The 16,940-nt window shown below is 38.2% G+C and overlaps 1 protein-coding gene across 42 annotated transcripts in view; it reads left to right on the forward strand.

Moving 5' to 3' along the window:
* Window positions 1-16,940, forward strand: part of SVIL (supervillin) — a 266,599-nt gene that overhangs the window by 192,303 nt on the left and 57,356 nt on the right. For 25 of the 42 annotated variants that reach the window (XM_072651879.1, XM_072651872.1, XM_072651873.1 and 22 more), the window contains 8 exons: window positions 158-328; window positions 1,054-1,088; window positions 2,287-2,348; window positions 2,837-2,976; window positions 4,567-4,662; window positions 6,328-6,568; window positions 6,982-7,549; window positions 9,101-9,311. In XM_072651879.1, the coding sequence (XP_072507980.1) occupies window positions 158-328; window positions 1,054-1,088; window positions 2,287-2,348; window positions 2,837-2,976; window positions 4,567-4,662; window positions 6,328-6,568; window positions 6,982-7,549; window positions 9,101-9,311 (1,524 nt within the window). The remainder of the gene's footprint in view (window positions 1-157; window positions 329-1,053; window positions 1,089-2,286; window positions 2,349-2,836; window positions 2,977-4,566; window positions 4,663-6,327; window positions 6,569-6,981; window positions 7,550-9,100; window positions 9,312-16,940) is intronic. The other 17 variants (XM_072651890.1, XM_072651867.1, XM_072651883.1 and 14 more) reach the window with 3 other exon arrangements.

Raw genomic sequence — 16,940 nt, forward strand, 5'->3', positions numbered from 1 at the left:
TTTTTACCTAATTTCTACGCATGATAGAGGCATGCAGAGTGAATTAACAGTATCAGTGGGTTGAGATGCTGAGATGCATATGTCCATGCTTTTATTCTGTTTCTCTTTCTTCCTGTTTTCCTTTTTCCGTGCACTTTCTGTCCTCTGACTGTAAAAGTCAATCACGGGTTGAGAGGTCAACCACAGGGACTGATTTACCTACCAAAACTGAACGGGAGAGAGGGTCACGGAGGCCGAGACGGTATTTTTCTCCTGGCGAAAGTAGAAAAACTTCTGAGAGATTTAGAACTCAACCTATAACTTCAGCAGAACGAAAGGAGATGGATAGGTAGGCATGTGTATGTGTGTGTAGCTCTATTTAGGCATAGGAAAAATTATGGTACATTATGCAAAAAAAATTTTTCAGTAAACCCAACAAAACAAAATTTGACTGAAATTTCTTGACAAGTTAAAAATATTTCTTTAAGAAAGCTGATCTTCAGATTGAATTTCAATAGTGTTTCTTTTAAAATAACAATACCAATTGTACAATTCTAAAGTTGCATAGAATTATAAAAAAAATTGACAGCAATGCTTTTATGAAAAGAACATTAACTGAAATATTTACATGCAAACCTTTTATCCCAGTTAGTTTTTGTAAAAAGGAAAAAAGGACTATTTTCAAAGTAAAATACAGCTTGTCACTATTGCCATTCATTCTTGCAAATGATAAGGTAATGTTTTGATGCACCTGAGTTTTTACTAATAAATTGTCACTACATCCTCAGTCCCCTGTACAGAAATGCTGAGAATTGACACCTAACTTAAATGTTAATCACATTTTAAAAGATATACGTGGTCCTTATTTTCCTCCACAAATTCTGTTTTCTTTAACTGCTTCCACATACTCTGCTGTGTCAACAGTGACTGCCAATGAGTTGCTCACAACCCAAGTGCTACCAGAGTTATTTTCTTCATCAGAATATCAGTCTTTTTCTTTTTGCCTTAAAAATGATGATTTGTTTGTGTCATCCACTCACAACTAATTAATTTTTATCATTATTATTATTTTAGATCCACTTCAAATTCAGAAATGCCAACTGCTGAGGGTAAGAATATCTATAATACTACTATCTATAATACTATTATAGTATCTACAAGATACTATAATATCTATAATAATAAGATAATATATCTTCTTTTTGAACCTCTCTTTGAATGTTAGATTAAAAAAAAGAATTTAGGTTTTGGAACAAATGATATTACAAGCTGTCACATGACATATTAGATGCCTGTCTGCTTTCTTTATCAAATATATCACATTTCATCGCAATGGAGAATTAAGTTGCCAGGTCTTGAATAATCTTGATTTCTTTTCCCCCTCAGGTTTTTGGACACAAAGGCTTTCAGAAATACTTTTAGAGAATAGTATAGAAAAAGTGATTTAGACCTAAAAAGCATGTTTTTCTTCTTATTGATGTCAATTAGTATAAAAAGGAAAGCGACTAATGCATTTATCAATCCTTTCCATCAAGCTTATCTGTCTTTTGAAAAACAGAACTTTATGGATATTCTATTTTTATATCACTTACATTTCCCAATGTGCTATTTCACTATGTCCCTCCCAGAGAGACATCCCTTATAAGAAAGAATAAAAAAAAAAGGGAAAAAAACATTCAGCAAAACTAACCAAAATCATAGAAAGATGGACTTTATCAGTAGTATTCCACACTCATAATTCCCCAACTTTGCAAAGAAGGATGGGGCAGGTACCTTCTTAAAACTATGTGCTGGGAGCCAAGTTTAGTCATAATTTCCCGGGATTCAGTTGTTTTGTCATTGTTATTCTTTCTTTTGTAGTCATTGTGTATATTTTCCTGGTTTTGCTTCCTCCATTTTGTATCTGTTCAAATACCTCTACTTATGTTTCTTTGTATTTGTCATATTCACCACATCTTATACCACATGAATTTTTCCATTACATGTACTGTTCATATTAATCAATGATCATTTACTTTGTTTCCAGTTTGTCCCAATTACAAAAAGTGCTGCTATAAATATTTTTGGCATCTCTGGGAAAATATCCTTAAAACCCAATTATACAGTCATTTAGTGGAAAACTAGGGAAGCAGGAAAGGGCTTATTATTCCTTGTGATTGCAATAAACATTTCTTAATTGAAGCTTGATTCCAGCTGCAAATGTTACTGATTGTTATTTTTTCTCAGTAAACTTACTGTTGTAATTTAAAAGGACTAAATGTTTTTAATGGAAAACTTACATGACTTTTAATTCATTGTTCTTTGCAGATGAAGAAAAATTGGATGAACGCGCCAAGCTGAGTGTTGCTGCCAAAAGGCTCCTTTTCAGGGCAAGTGTGCAGTCTAGGCCATCTTTCTAAAAATCCTAGTACAGAGAATCCCAGATGTTAGCATTACAAGAGGCACTGGGGGCAATCCAGGCCAATATGTACCCCAAGCATAAATCCCCCTCAGCAACATTCAGATCTATTTGAGTGCCTTTAGTCGAAAGTACTATTCAGCCTACCACTTCCATCTACAGCTCATAGTTCTGTAGTGAATGCCAGTTCATGTGAGATTCTAAAAGCTATCCTGTCCTGTCCTGCATAGCATTCCAGCTGTACCCATCCTTTGCAGAATTTTCAGGGGCTATATTTTTATTCCCTCCATGGTGCCAGTTTTCACAGCATGTGTATGTCTCTGGTAATGACAACTACATCTCAAGAATGACACCTGACAAACACCAGGGAGAAATTCAGCAGACATGTTTTGCTAAGGTAGTCTTCTTCCCCCCTACCCTCCTCCCAGGTCAGACATTCAAACATATTTCTAATCCTAGGAAATGGAAAAATCATTTGATGAAAAAAATATTCCAAAGCCACGTTCCAGAAATGCAGCCGTGGAGCGACGCCTGCGCCGTTTGCAGGACAGATCTCATACACAGCCCATCACCACTGAGGAAGTGGTCATTGCAGCCACGTAAGTCTCTCTCCTGTGTTGGACTTGGCTTAAGATTCTGTTTTGGAGGTTAAGAGTCAGTGGGGGAGATCATCAAGGGAAAATTTGTGGCTAGGCAATGATTTTCTTCCATCTAGTCCAAGACTCTCTAAATATAGCACTTCTTCCAAGGAGATTTACATCCTGAAGTATTACCTAGCAGGAGACTTCTTGAGTAATGGAGGATTTGGGGTTTGGTCTTAAATCTATAGCCAATTTGCACCCCAGCATGCAGGAAATTGGCTTTAACTTCAATTCCATCTTCTTCAAGGATTTTTTTTTTACAGTTTGCTACTAGATCTTCCTTAACTTTAGTATTTTTTTACCTGAAGGTCCTGTCAAATGCAGACAGGCCCTCCCAAGTGGGAAGGGTTTGGAGTAAGAAGCTAGTAGATGGTGTATCCATTGCCTGAGGACCAGACTAATTCCAGATATATTCATCATCAGAAGGTTGATCACCAAGCCAACTTTTTTGATCACAACAATTCATGAGAACAGTTGACTAAGGGTTAGAGGTGAAGTCTACATCAATGGAGGGAGGCCCCCCCCCCATGAGGAAAGAACAGATCTGAAAATTTTGAAATGTTTTCTGATCTTATATTTAACTTTAATTTAGCAACAGAAGCAACAACCCAAATTCATTCAGACAGTTACTTTTTCCCCTGAGAAAAGATTTTAGATTAGTTGGTGTTCTTACCTCTTATGAATTTGCCCAATCTAGCCCCCTACCCAAACCATTTCTGACATCTATTGTACAGAAGTGTAGATCTCTTGGGTGATTGACACCTTCAGATGGTTCTTGTCACGTGTTATGTGTTAAAGTCTATGAACTTCATGTCCATTAAGTGAGAGGCTCATAATGCCCTTATTTTCCATATATTAAAATTATGTGGCCTTGGACTAAGTTCTCTCCAAACTCTTACATATTGCAGTTAATGTTAAAAATAATAACAATAACCAGGCATTAGATCTGGGAGAAAAAGTAAACTCAAGCCAAGAAGTTCAAGGTAGAGAATCAAGAAATACTTACTTTGCTATTCCTCCACCATGTGGTTAATAGAGCAGTGACTAAATTAACAAAACATTAATTTAATAAAGAAAACTGTTGACCAGGGTACAATCTGTCAGTTCACTAGTATTTATTCAGCTTGTGGTTGGTATCAAGTGGTTCGTGGACTGTAACCATTAGGATGTATGCAACTCCTATTCCAACAGATACTCCTGTTGGGTAGGAACTGTTTTTTGTCTGTCTTTGTATCATCATTGCCTACCACAGTGACTGGCACATAGTAAGTGCCTAAGAGGTGTTTGTTGACTGAATGACTGAGAACCCCTCCAAATTATTTGACTTGGAGCAGGTTGACCAACTTTTAGGTAAATTCCATGTCTTAGGGTTTGTGTCTTCCAGTTTCTTTTCAAATTCTGTTGTAATTTTACAAAAGTCCTTAGCAAATAGCTTTGTAAAACTATTTATTTGTTTTATCTTTTCTGTGCATAAAGTCATGCTTTCCTTAATGCTTCTTTTCTTCTCTTCCCTTGTGAATTTTCCATCTTTGGCAATTGCTTTTAAAGGGAATCTATCCCTGCTTCACATTCTGTGACCAGTCACACTGTCATGGCAAGAATTCCTAATCCCACTGTAGTTAAGAGCCCTGTACAACCTACCAGGTACTGGAGAGAAACACCCGCATGTGGCAGTGAATGCAAACTGCTGGGCAGCACACACGCTTTAAAATCGTAAATGTCTTTTGTACATTTGACAAATCAATGCAATGAGTCGTCCTAAGAATGTGTGGCATTTTGTTTTGTCATAATACAAGGTACTGATCATTTCATTTTGTCCTGCATGAGGAAGTTCAGTTTGTTTGCTTGTGTTAAGTGTTTGGCCTTAGACCATTCTAACTTCACTTACCATTTTTGTTTCCCACGAAGAAACTCATTGTGAAAGAATTGCATCTGTAATCTTCTGAGAAATGAAGGAGTTAACAGTCTTGCATGTTTTAAAAAACAAAATGGGAACACCTCATTTTTATGGTTTGTTTTTGAGCTTGAATCCAAAAGGTAGCTATTTCTTTCTCAGGTAGCATCCATATATTGATTGCTGCCTATTTCTAATTCATAACCTTTTGCAATAGGAAAGAATAACTAGTGATACTATCCACAGGCAGGTAAGGCAGCTTTTACTCTTGACCTGTTTATAATCTGTATTCCAGTATTTTGAGTTTTTGTAAATGGTCTCCTTATTTCAGTAAACACACTATAGTAGAGAATGGTACAAGCCAGAGGAAAGAGTGATCAAAGAATTTGAAAGGCTGATACAAAAATGTAGCTGGTGAAGCCTGTGCAGAATTAAGACTCCCTTTGGGAAGTACTGAAACTCCAGTTAGAACCACATGAAGCCAGAAAAACAGCTGGAATCCCAATGCCCCCATTAATGGCTCCATCCTACAGTAGGAACAGAGAGACTGTGCCAGGGTCTAGAGCACTTTAGTTAGGATTTACTAGTTAATTAGTCCATGCCAGGTCACTCTAATTATAAAGTCCAGGTATGGTATCTAGTGAGGGAGACAAATACCTTAACGAGCATATGCTGGCATTTAGGGTGACTATGTAAGTCACAGGCCCCCATCCTGGAGTAAATGTGGAATAAATTTGTGGCTCTCTTAGAAGTTTCTTTTGGCATTTACTGGGAATTTCAAATGTATGTAAGTTCTGAATATCAACAGAAACCTGTAGGAGAAACTGCTCTTATGGATAGCAGAAAGAAGTCTCTAAATTGAATCCACTTAGCCCATCCCAGTGAATATCCCAACCCCCGTGGTGTGTAGACAAGGCTATGGACAAGAAGACGACTTTGTTGTCCGTTCCTACGTTCCTAAGTAAACTGGGGGAGCAAAAGTTAACCACAGGCATGTATGTCTTATGAGATGTTTTCTTTGGCCTAATTTATTATATGCAAATTTTCCCTATAAACAGGAATGTGCACCCCAAGCATCCTTTACCTTTTTTGACAGTGAATTGTTTCTTTGTTTGCTTGTTTTAAGGACAAGTAATGCCATAACTCGCTTCTTGATAATGCCCCTTGCTTCTCCCTGGGGCGGCTCTGGAGTTCTTGAGGAGTTCACTTTGTCACTGTTCTACCTAGTTGCTGAATGGCTGCAGTTACCCTCACCCTTTCTTTGTTTAGAGGCCAAACAGGAAAGGACAAGTCTTTTAGAAAAAAGTTAACCGAGCATGGTTTTTACAACTATGATTTGAGGACATTAAACCATAAACTAGTGAGTGTATTAGGATTTTTCCCCCGTTTCTAAACTGACTTTGTGTTACTTTCAGTTTGCAGGCATCGGCACACCAAAAGGCATTAACTAGAGAGCAAAATGAGGCCAAAGATTCTGCTGAACAAGGTGAACCTGATTCCTCCACTCTGAGCTTAGCAGAGAAGCTGGCCTTGTTTAACAAACTGTCTCAGCCAGTCTCCAAAGCGATTTCAACCCGAAACAGAGTGGATGCTAGGCAGAGGAGGATGAATTCTCGTTATCAAACTCAACCAGTCACACTTGGAGAAGTGGAACAGGTGTGTATACGTTTGTTGCCTCTTCCCGACAGACAAAGGAGCTAATGTTCTCTCTTAGCTATTGATTTAGGGAGTTTAGGTGACCTACCTCTAAACTGCAGCATTTATCCCAAGAAATTCGGCTGCCACTTACAGTTCCCTTTTATTTATTCTCTTGCATTCTTCAAAAATAATTTGGAGAGAGTTTGCTGTGATAGAGAGATGAAAGAATGTCCTTTCTTTTATCTTTATTCCCTTTTTTCTTTTAAAGAGACTTTATTTAACTATGTTAAATAGTTTTTATCAGTCCTTAACACTTTCTGTCCTCCCAACAGGACTTGGGAAAGCCACTGCTCAATGTAGTGGCCCTTTCTTCTCATGAGAATCTGTAAGTTAGACTTATGTGAGCTATATATTTTTTTAATCAATTGTAGGTTCAGAGTGGAAAACTCACTCCTTTCTCCCCTACTATTAACACATCTGTATCTACTGTGGCATCGACAGTTGCTCCAATGTATGCAGGGGATCTTCGAGCTAAGCCATCGGTGGAAGAAAATTCAGGTGCTGCTGATGTTGGCTTCCATTCAATGATGGAAAATGCAGACTCTCCAATGAAAAGCATCCTAAAGTCACAAACATGGCAGCCTTTAGGGGAAGATATCGGAAGCAATCGAGGATCGAGGGAATTTCGAGAGATCGAAACTGAAAGAGTCTTAGCTCAAGATGAAAGTGAGATGAGGAAAAACAGATCCTTTGAGGAGGAAGGGAGTTCCTGTTTCTTCCTCAATAAAACTGGGGAAAGGGACAGTCAAAGAAAATATACTGCAAGAAAAGGTAGCATGGAGCCCACTGACCTCCTAGGGCCGTGTCATCATGAGGAGCTGCGGGAGTTTGCCATCTCCAAAAGCACTGGACAGGGCAAACAGGATCTGAAGGAAATGCAATCCTTGGGAGAGAAGATGGATTTGGAGAACATCACAAAAAGCAGGTTCATGCCAAGAGGTAAAATGAATTTTCATAAACTTGATGTTGGGTTTCTATTTTTGTTGTTTTTTTGCTTGATTTGCTAAATTTGCTTCCTAAGTCACAAGTACTTACAGCCAGCCGAGATTTGAAAAATCTATGTGACATGTGACAAAACAAAATTCTCCTTTTTACTCTGAGCATTTCAGTAGGTTAAAAGCAAAACTTTTTGTTCTTATGCTGATTCCTGGAAATTCCACAAGCTATTTCATTAATTTTAGGCAGTATTTTACATACATTGTTATCCTTCTTACAGCATTCTGTGAATGAGAGGCCAGGTTTTTTATCTCTTTTTATTTTTAAAAATGGATTTTTTTTTAAATAATCGATTTAACACAATGGAGCAAGGGTTTGAGGTCAGAGCCTGGAGCTTTTCATCCCTTTATGCAATACTGTGAAACAACAAAGGCATATTTAATTGTTTTGCTGCTGTTTGTAGTTACATGGCCCCATTTGCTGCCATTATCAGTTGCAAAGCCAAAAGAGTTGCTCCCGGGAAATCTAAACATGTCCACAGTTAGCTTGAACTTCCTGTGTGCTATCTATGAGAATAGGATCAGTCATCCCTAAGTAATTGACCCTGCAGTCCTTGGGGTTTTTGTGCTTTTAAAACCTGATGGACTACATATTTTCATAGTACTCAACATAGGTAGAGCTGACTGCTTGGCCTGGTGAATAAAATGTTAGACTGGAGAGTTCAAAGTCCTTTTCTGATATTTGCTAGCTAGGTGATCACAAACCAACCAAACTTTGCTCTCTAAGCTTCAGTTTCCTGTATTGCAAGGTAAAGATAGTGATCCCATGTGACCTACCCTAACGAGAGGCAGCATGGCGACCTGGAGAGATAGGGCAGAGCTCTTCACCTGTCAAGGTTTCCGTCCTCCTCTTCCTCCCCCCCTCTCCCTGTCTCTCTAACACCAGTGCAGTAGAGTGTGCTGACTTACTCTGGTAAAAAGAGTTTCTTCCTGAGAGTACCTTTCACCAGTGAAACCATATGTCTGAACAGAAACAGAAACCTCTGAGCATGGATTTATTGTGAGTAGCAAATGAGATGGTGTATGGAAAGCACTTTGCAAATCTTTAAGCTTTATATAATATTTTTAATACAGAGGGATGTCCCTGATGCTAAGAACCCTCATCTCTCACTTTGGTCCCTTGGGATCCTGAATGCCCTTCAGGGTTGAGCTCCAGCCCCAGCTCCCACAAGAGTCCTTTTGGGGCTATGTGCACACTCCCTCCCAAATGCCCTAGTGACTTTATATTTATTTCCGTTTTGTTTTCCTCACAGTAGAATGCAAGCTTTTAAAAGCTTGAACTTTTGCATTTTTTGTCTCTGAATGCCTAGTACATGGTAGGAGCTTAATAAGTACTTGTGGAATTAAATGATCAGTTCCTAAAGTTGGCTGTGCAGTCTCCCACGTGATGTCTGTGGTCTGAGTTTGCCACCCTTGATTGTTGCAGTTAATGGGTCTGAGAATGCCAGTCTAAAGACATAAGTGCTAATGCTGCATTCTCCTTTTCACTGAGCAGAGCCTGTTGAGCCCACGTCCGAACTTCCTGGCACCACAGCCACGAAGAGTCTTTCTCAGACCACAGCCCTGGTCTCCAGTAGACGAGAGTCTCTGGAACAATCAGAGGAAAGACTCTCCAAGAATCCATGTAGGATGTTTGCTGGTGGAGAGAGCAAAGTGTCAGAGGATGCTCTTGATGCATCTAGCAAAACGATGTCCATCAAAGAAAGGTAACAATCTACTTATTTAGTTCACCCCATTGAGAAGCATGAAGCTTCTTTAATAGATATCTTCCTGAAGAGCTATTGTTTAAAATAGTTAATCAAATCACTTGCAAAGATGTGGTGTCATATTAGAATGTTTTGAGGAGACGGGGTTATTCAGTGGTGAACCACATTTACCCAATGGCAGATCTAATAACCACATGTTGAGTGCCAAGCCTAGAAAGAGTCTGATGCAGGAAATGGGGGCACAATATTTTTTTAACCAAGACTTATTATTTTTGTGTGACTTAAATACAGTTTATTTCAAATTAACATTTTTGCATATTTCAAAAAATACAGCCAAGCTGCACAGCTTAGCGTAATGTCTGGCACATAGTAAGCACTTAACAAATTCTGGTTGATGGCTCTTGAGTGCTGGGTTTGCCTTTCATTCTATAGAAAGTATGTGTGCATAAAGGGGCAGTGAATATATATTTTTCCTGAGAATGGCAGCACCTAGAATCGAACCTTCAGTTTTGTTTATTTTTTAGGGCAAGTAGATGAATGAATTTCTATAGTGTACAGTGAGAATTTATCCCAGACAACAACTCTGAGAGATTACGTTTGAGTGGCAAAAGTGCAATATCCTCATTTTATTCAGAAGACTAAAATGGGATTGAGGAGGATATATTTAAACGTAGCAGTTATCGAGAACAATGAGCTAAACATTTTCTGGATATATTTCCTCTTTTAACCTCCAGCTACAGTAGAATTAAACAGCAAAAGATTTAATAGCAATAAAAATACTGGGTGAAAAGAGGTCAAGTTAATTTCGCAGCGTGATTATCAGAAATCCTTCAATCCTCCAGACCCGTGGCTCTGCCGTCTGGACACTTGCTTATCACAGCTCACCATTCAGAATTTTTCATTGGCTCTGTCAATCATGTTGGTCTCTTTTCCTTTCTTCTAGACAGATTTCAGATTGCCCTGGTCTTATTTTTCTTTCTTTTTTTTTTCTTTTTGGTCTTATTTTTCAGAAGACAGGACAATCTCTTTCTTATGTTCTTCATAAATCTAGACTTTTTTTCTCTTAACATTAGATACATGAAGGCATCAGATAGAAGGAAATTTTTTTTATTTGATTTCCAAATGAAAGCACATTTATTCAGACCCTTAACAGTGGAGAATAATTTGTATCTCCTTGGCTGATCACAATATCATACAATCTGGAGCTGAAACTCATCTAGTCAAAGCCTATATCTTACGAACAAAGAACAAAGGTCTGGAGAGAAGTTACTTGGTCAAGGTCACAGGGATAGCAGTGGCAGAAACTGAATTCAGAACCCACATTTTTCTGATTCTAAGTATAATAGCATTTCTGTTACATTAAGCATTCAAACACTGATTTAACTGCTTTATATCTCTTAGCCTAGCACAGTACTCCTGTCAGCTGTAGGCATTTGATAAACACTTGTTGATGTGGGCGGTCATTAGTTTTTACCTATTTACTGAAGCCTAGGAGGATAGGCTGACTTTTCCTCTTCTGAGAGTATTACGTATGCATACTTGAAAGTAACAATACTTCCTTCTCTCTCCTTGCCCTATACTTTGAGGCACTGATTAGTAACAGAGTTGAGACCAGATCCCATCTCCTGACTGCCAGTTCAGTGTTCTTTCTGCAGTACCAAAGAAGCATTAGAATGGGAACTAGAATTAGAATTCTACAGGGGTATAAGTGAAGATTTTGGATGTGTAATCAAAGTCAGAATAAAGTCAACCATAATTTTCTAGGAGCTAACATTTGTGAGTATAAAGGTTCATGGGGAGAAAGAAGTATATTCGAAAAGAGTGATCTCCCAACATCACTTTTTTCAGCTAGCATTTGCTGAGAATTTTGTAGAAGGGAGGGTGGGAAAGCACTGTCTATGATCAAGTCTTGAATGACCTGGTGATACTTCTTCTCACAGGTCTCACGTTTCCAAAATAGCAGCAGTGATGCTGACTTAACAGACTTCACTGCTCAGTCAATACCTACTCAATTTTGCTCCTCTACCTTCCCTACATTGGCCAATTATGCTACCCCTGTATGGAGATAAATGTGTGGTGTTAGCTTCCTGTATGTGATACACTTGAACCTCCTAATTTTTGTTGTTCAGCTGTTTTTGGTCATGTCCAACCCTACATGATCCCCATTTGGAGGTTTCTTAGCAGAGATACTGAAGTGGTTTGCCATTTCCTTCTCCAGCTCACTTTACAGATGAGGAAACTGAGGCAAACAGGGTTAAGTGACTTGCCCAGGGCCACAGAACCAGTAAGTGTCTTTTGAACTCAGGTCTTCCTGACTCCAGGCCCAGCACCACACAGGTCTAATTTGAAAGCTTTTTTTTAAATTGTGCTTTTTGCTGTATGTTAGTGCTCTAACAAAAGTCCCTTTTTACTCATTTTTTCAACTTTTGATAATAGCAACTTTTATAACTATAAGTGGTACATAGTTTCAGCTAAGAACTAGTTACCTTTGTTTCCACTGAATGAATAATTTTTAAAAACACTTATAAGTTCTTATCTCTTCAAGTTGTATGTACATGTACATGTGTGTATATATGTGTGCGTGTGTGCGTATACGTGTGTGCATGTGTGTGTGAAGTCAAAGGGGAACTTCTTGAAAAAAAAATCTAGGGAAATCACATTTCTCAAATCAAAAAGCAGGGCACACAGTCTGACGGTGTCCCTTCTTTTTTCCAAACCTCATTAAAAATACCTTCTTTTCCTGAATCCACACCAAAATCTAGGAAAGCATTTCTAAGTTATATAGTGCTGCAGAATGTTCAAAGTATATTTAAAGTTATGATAAGCTTTTATTTCATACCTTCATCAGCTTTTCTGTCATGACTCCCAAACAGCTGCAGTTCTTCTCTTTTAAAAGGGACAGAAGAGATTATACAATATAATATACCTATCCTTTCCCTTTGAAGGGAAGGTTGGGGTAAGAGCAGGCTGTCTTTGAGTCTCTAGAATCCTTATTCTGACCTTGTTGCCCTTGGAAATCTATCAGGTTCAATATGGCTGATACAAGTTGGGATTCTGGATAATACTTTGGGTTTTATAACTGTCTTTCTCCCTTTTCACCCTAAAAAGAGACCATGACCAAAAGATAGATAGGGCTTCTAGGAATTGTGATGTAACTAGACCCTTCCGCCACTAGAGGGCCCCAGATTAGTATAATAATGACTTAGAGCCCAATCTTATTCTGTAGCTCATGAACTGACACTAGTTCACCCCATTCCCACTCTTTCCCTCTGCCGCAGAGCGCCTAAAGATCCAGTTCAGGCTTATGCTGTCCCAACTGAACTTAGCATTGGTGGGATACTGAAATGATGGCCAGGAAGTTTTAAAAGGGGAAATATAAGGAAATAATGTTTAACTTGAAGGGTTTACTTCCCATGCACTTGACCTAATCTTGACATATAAGCATATTCCAAGGATTGATTAACACTCAAGCCCTCAGAAGGACAGGTAGATCTTTTTTTTATTGGGAAATTACAGACTGATGAAAATATATATCCATACACTCACATGCACACATGCACACGCACACACGTGTGTGATGCTCAGCAGCATCCTCCTTTTCTACTGTCAGGAGAAAGAATACCACAGGGATAGGATGAGAAGCAAAGAGGGTAAAGACATTCTTTTCCTCTGAAAGCAATTCCTCCCTTTCTAATGCTTCCCTTATCCCACCAAATAGCCCCATGAAAAACATGACTAAAGTCAGGAGTGACCAAGGTTGGAATCCCACCTTCAACTGCTGCTAGCTGTGTGCAGTACTGAAAATCATTGAGCCTCTTTGATCCTCAATTTTCCCATCTATAGAATGGGAGTGTATACTTGTGCTACCTGCCTCTTGGAGGTGCTGTGACAAAATGGCTTTTCTAAATCTTAAAGGGGTACAGAAATGTGTAAGAGGCAGCGAGGGTCACACAGTGGATAAAGCCCTGGACTTGGGTCTGAATCCTGCCTTAGACATATAGTAGCACTATAAGTCACAACTTCTGCCTCAGTTTCCTCATCTGTAAAATGGTAATAATTATAACACCTACTGCCAGGGTTGTTTAAGGACCAAATGAAATAAGATGTGGGGGAAAAAAGCACTTTGCAAATCTTAAAGTGTTACATAATGCTAGCTACAATGGGAATGATGTGTTTGTGCAATTACTGTGAATGAAGTTATTATCTTTAAAAATAAAAAAAAAGAGAGAAGCCCAGCTAATTCCTGATCAAACATGATAAGGTGGGAGATGCTTCCTGTTCGCCCATTTCTAGACTTGATTTTAGTAGGTCATTCACTGGCATTCAGAGGCCCAGACAAATCATCCTTGTCACCAACCCCAAGATGCACAAACAAGCACTTGGATTTGGCTGAGCTAAACAACCCTGATGATTGCTGGAACTGCCAGGAAAGTAATGGATCTCATGTGTGGGGAGAGATGCTCAGCTCCTCCCCACTCTCCTATGCTTTGCTATTTGTGGCAAGTGGGGGAGGTGGTGAGATCACAGGAGGAATGAATGCATTTGGAAAGATCTGCCCTCTTCTTGTCTTGTTCAGCCACAAGTAGGAAATTTAAAGGGACAGGAATAATGCATTTAGGATTTGATGTGCATGTTATTTTAGAATAACTCCCCATTTGCACTCCGTGTTGGGGCTGCTAGTAAGAAATAGATGTCCAAGGAACCATGTGGGTTTAATAATTTTTGCACTGTTTCTCCCACGTTATTTTAGCTATGATATAGCCCTAGAAGTCTGTGGTGAAAACCGAGCCAGAGCATTCACAAGTGAATGTTTAAAACATTTGGAAGGGATGGATTCTTTGAAAGCCATTCCAAAAAAAGGGGAAGGAGGGGGATTCAGCTGACTTAAACAAGTCTGACATTGAGAATTTATTTAATCCATAAACATGAACTAATCAGAACATTATAAGTGTTAATGGTCAAAATGCAAAATATAGCCTTAGCAACAATAACCAACATTTAAGTGGTACTTTGAGGTTTGTAAAGCACTTTATTATCTCATTTGACCTTAAAGGGAAATGCTACCAGTATAGCCTTCATTTTACAAATGAAGAAACTAAGTCTTAAAAATGTTAAAATGATTTCCCCATAGTCAAACAAGTTACAAATATCAAAGGCAGAATTTTAACCCAGGACTTTGCTGGGTTTGTGACCAAAACTCTTTTTCATGTGCCTTGAAGTCTCTCAAGCATATGGTGGAAAATCAGGAGACCTGAGTTCTAATTACGCCTCTGCTACTTGTTCTCTGACTTTGATTAGTCACATAATTAAGTCACTTGATTAAGTTACTTAATAACTGTGCCGAAGTTTTCTCTGATAAAGATAATAAATAATACCTAATCTATTATTGGGCTATTGAAAAACCAAATAAAATAACAGCTGAGGTGTGGCTAAACTTATACCTCAAACTATATGTCAGATCTTATGTATCTAAATGGCTTAAAAACATCTTTAAAATTCCTCTCTGAGGGCCAGCTAGGTGGTGCAGTGGATAGAGCCCCAGCTCTGCAGTCAGAAGGACCTGAATTCAAATCCAAACTCAGACACTTACTAGTTTTGTGGCCCTGGGCCAGTCACTTAATCCTGATTGCCTTTAAAAAGGGGGGTGGGGAGGAGGGGATTCCTCTTTTGGAATGACCTTAAAAGCCTTTTGAAAATACTTTCAATTGTTCTTGAAAATAGCAAATCTTTGTCCTTTGGTATGGATTTGAGTTTGTTTTTTAATAGCCAAAATTTCATTTTTAGGCAAATCTGGGTGAGTGGGTGATCATACTATGTAATACTAGTTTTTAAACACTTATACACACACATACATACTCCCACACAAGATTATACATGCCTAAAAAAGTATTGAGGCCAATTTTCTTGTTAGCCCTAAGCTGACCCTTTGGCCTGTTCTTGAAAATGTGTTCTAAGGAAGTTCTGAGTAAGGGTAGTACCTTTCGAAGTAGGTTATAATTTTGTGTAGCATGGTAATGTTGGTAAAAAATGCTCATTTGGGATTCATTTAAACCCCTCCCTTTTTTTTTTTAATCAATGTTATATCTCTAGTGAGAAAAGTCTTCTAAATCTGGAAAAGCACTTTATAAGTACAAATGGCAATAATGGCTCACTATGTGTTTCCACGAGGCCAGAGAACCCATCCTTTTTTCTCCCTATGAAATGAGCTTCACTAATTCAAATTAACTAAAAGGAAAGCTAGTTTGTATTAGTGGAAAGTTAGAAATATAAAATTAAATGCTTTCAAAGGAATGAAAATCTTTTCAAACTCTTTTTACATCATTCCCTTCTAGCTAACAAGAGACTAGGGTAGGATCATCAAGCAGGAAAAGACCTCAAGATCATTTGGTCTTCACAGAGTCATTGGGTGATTTTCCCAAAATCTAACTTCCCAGACCTAATGAGTCACTGAAATCATTGAATTTCCAGAGGAAATCTGGGTCCCTATTTCATTTTACTGATAACAGATCTCAGTCCCAGAGGGTTTGGGTGATTTACCCAGCCTCAGGTAAATAGATCAGACCTGGTAGATCAGACTATTACTCAGGTCTCATGCCCCCTTGTGGGAGGCTCTTAGCATTGTACTATGAGGTCTTAGGACAAGGGAAAAATGGTTTGTAGGTAAGTTTCTCTCCGAGTAGATAAATGCATGCTTTTTGAAAGAGTTTGTAAGTGTTTTGTTTTCTTGCCTAGGCAAAAGTTGCTCCTTGAAATCTTATTCCTACTTTTCATTTTCCTAGCAACACTATTGTTATCCTAGGATAAAAATCAATTCCAGCCTAGGTTCTGTTCACATTCAAACGTAGAATCACAGAATGTTTGACCTTAAAGATTGCTTACTTATAACTCCTTTATTTTACAGATGAGGCAAATGAATCAGTGACTGGCCTTAAATCATCTTATCGAGTTAGTGACAAACCCACAAACCCCAGGACCAGAGCCCCTTTCTTAATTTCCAATTCCATGATCTTTTTATTCCAAGAATTTGCTCATAAATTCAAATTAATGGAGTTCATATTAAAGACTTTAGAGAATTTGAAGGGACAGACTCAGCAGGAGGAGAAAAAGTCAGTTTTAAGTATTTTCCCCTATCAATTTTTCAAGCCCAGATTCAGATGAAATTTGCGTGAATGAACTGAATAACTTCCTGCCTATGACTTTTCTGAATTTCTCGTGTTTTTACTCTCTACATTTTTGTTGTTGTTTAGTCAACACAAAATATAACTAATAAAAAATACCCTCAAAAGTTATTTTGTACATTTGCTTGGTAAGTCTGTATGCAAATGCATATTTATCAAGCTGCTGTTTAGATCAAAGTGGATCATATGATCATCTCAGTTGATTAGATGCTTTTCTACAGATATTTTTCATGGGTATTATTGCAAAAAGGGGGGGTTTATGGGGAATGACCTTAATAGGAAGAAGATCGATATAAAAGGCCAATATTTGTAGGTAATGGTAGAAGGGACAAATGGACAAGGGCCAGAGAGAAAGATACACAATCTTAGAAGTGATGGTTTGCTAATGATAATAGCAATAATGGAGGAAGCATTAAGATCTAAGTCCATTAGTCAAAATAAAAAAAAATTC

Source organism: Notamacropus eugenii, chromosome 3 (genome assembly GCF_028372415.1).
Source record: "Notamacropus eugenii isolate mMacEug1 chromosome 3, mMacEug1.pri_v2, whole genome shotgun sequence".
Classification (NCBI taxonomy): Eukaryota; Metazoa; Chordata; class Mammalia; order Diprotodontia; family Macropodidae; genus Notamacropus; species Notamacropus eugenii.